This window comes from Eimeria mitis, genomic scaffold (genome assembly GCF_000499745.2).
Source record: "Eimeria mitis Houghton genomic scaffold, Emh_scaff2942, whole genome shotgun sequence".
NCBI lineage: Eukaryota > Apicomplexa > Conoidasida > Eucoccidiorida > Eimeriidae > Eimeria > Eimeria mitis.
In genome coordinates this window covers 4,156-4,748 of record NW_013571285.1, presented here as the reverse complement: position 1 = coordinate 4,748, position 593 = coordinate 4,156, and the positions used below count along the sequence as shown (strand labels likewise).

The 593-nt window shown below is 45.7% G+C and overlaps 1 protein-coding gene across 1 annotated transcript in view; it reads right to left on the bottom strand.

Annotated features, from left to right (window-relative positions):
• The window catches only part of EMH_0060540 (uncharacterized protein), a gene marked incomplete at both ends in the record, with an annotated part of 2,301 nt that extends 2,175 nt beyond the window's left edge, over window positions 1-126 (bottom strand). The window contains one exon of the mRNA XM_013497808.1: window positions 3-126. Within this exon, the coding sequence (XP_013353262.1) occupies window positions 3-126 (124 nt within the window). The remainder of the gene's footprint in view (window positions 1-2) is intronic.
• Window positions 127-593: the final 467 nt, after the last annotated feature.

Genomic DNA, 593 nt, shown 5'->3' with positions numbered 1-593 from the left:
TCTTTGTCTTCTGTATACGACCCCAAGCACTGCCTTGAGGGGCCCCAGCAGCAGCAGCAGCAGCAGTAGCTGCCGTTGCTGCTGCTGTTGCTGCTGTTGTAGGTGCTTCTCCTGTCTTACACACATCCGCCGGTACCCGCGCTGCTGTATCTGCTGCTGCGGCGGGTGTTTCTGACCTCTCGTGGGCCGATGGACCTGCGGTGTATGTGCAGCAGCAGCAGCAGCAGCAGCTGCTGCAGCAGCAGCAGCAGAAGATTTCTGTCTTGACCTGAGGGGCATATGTGTCTTGTCTTTATCTGCTGCAGCTGTCCTCACTGCAGCAGCAGCAGCAGCAGCAGCAGCAGCAGTTGCATCCCTCTCTGCTGCAGCAGCTGCAGCAGCAGCAGCAGCAGCAGCAGTATTATTATTTGTATGTATATAAGCCCCCTCCTGGTTTAATATATTATTATTTTTATTATAATAAATATATTTATTATCTTTATAAATACCTTTCTCTTTATTTTCTCTATAAATATCTTTATCTTTATTTTCTTTATAAATATTTTTGTTGTCTTTGTCTTTGTCTTTGTCTTCATTGTCTTTATAAATATATC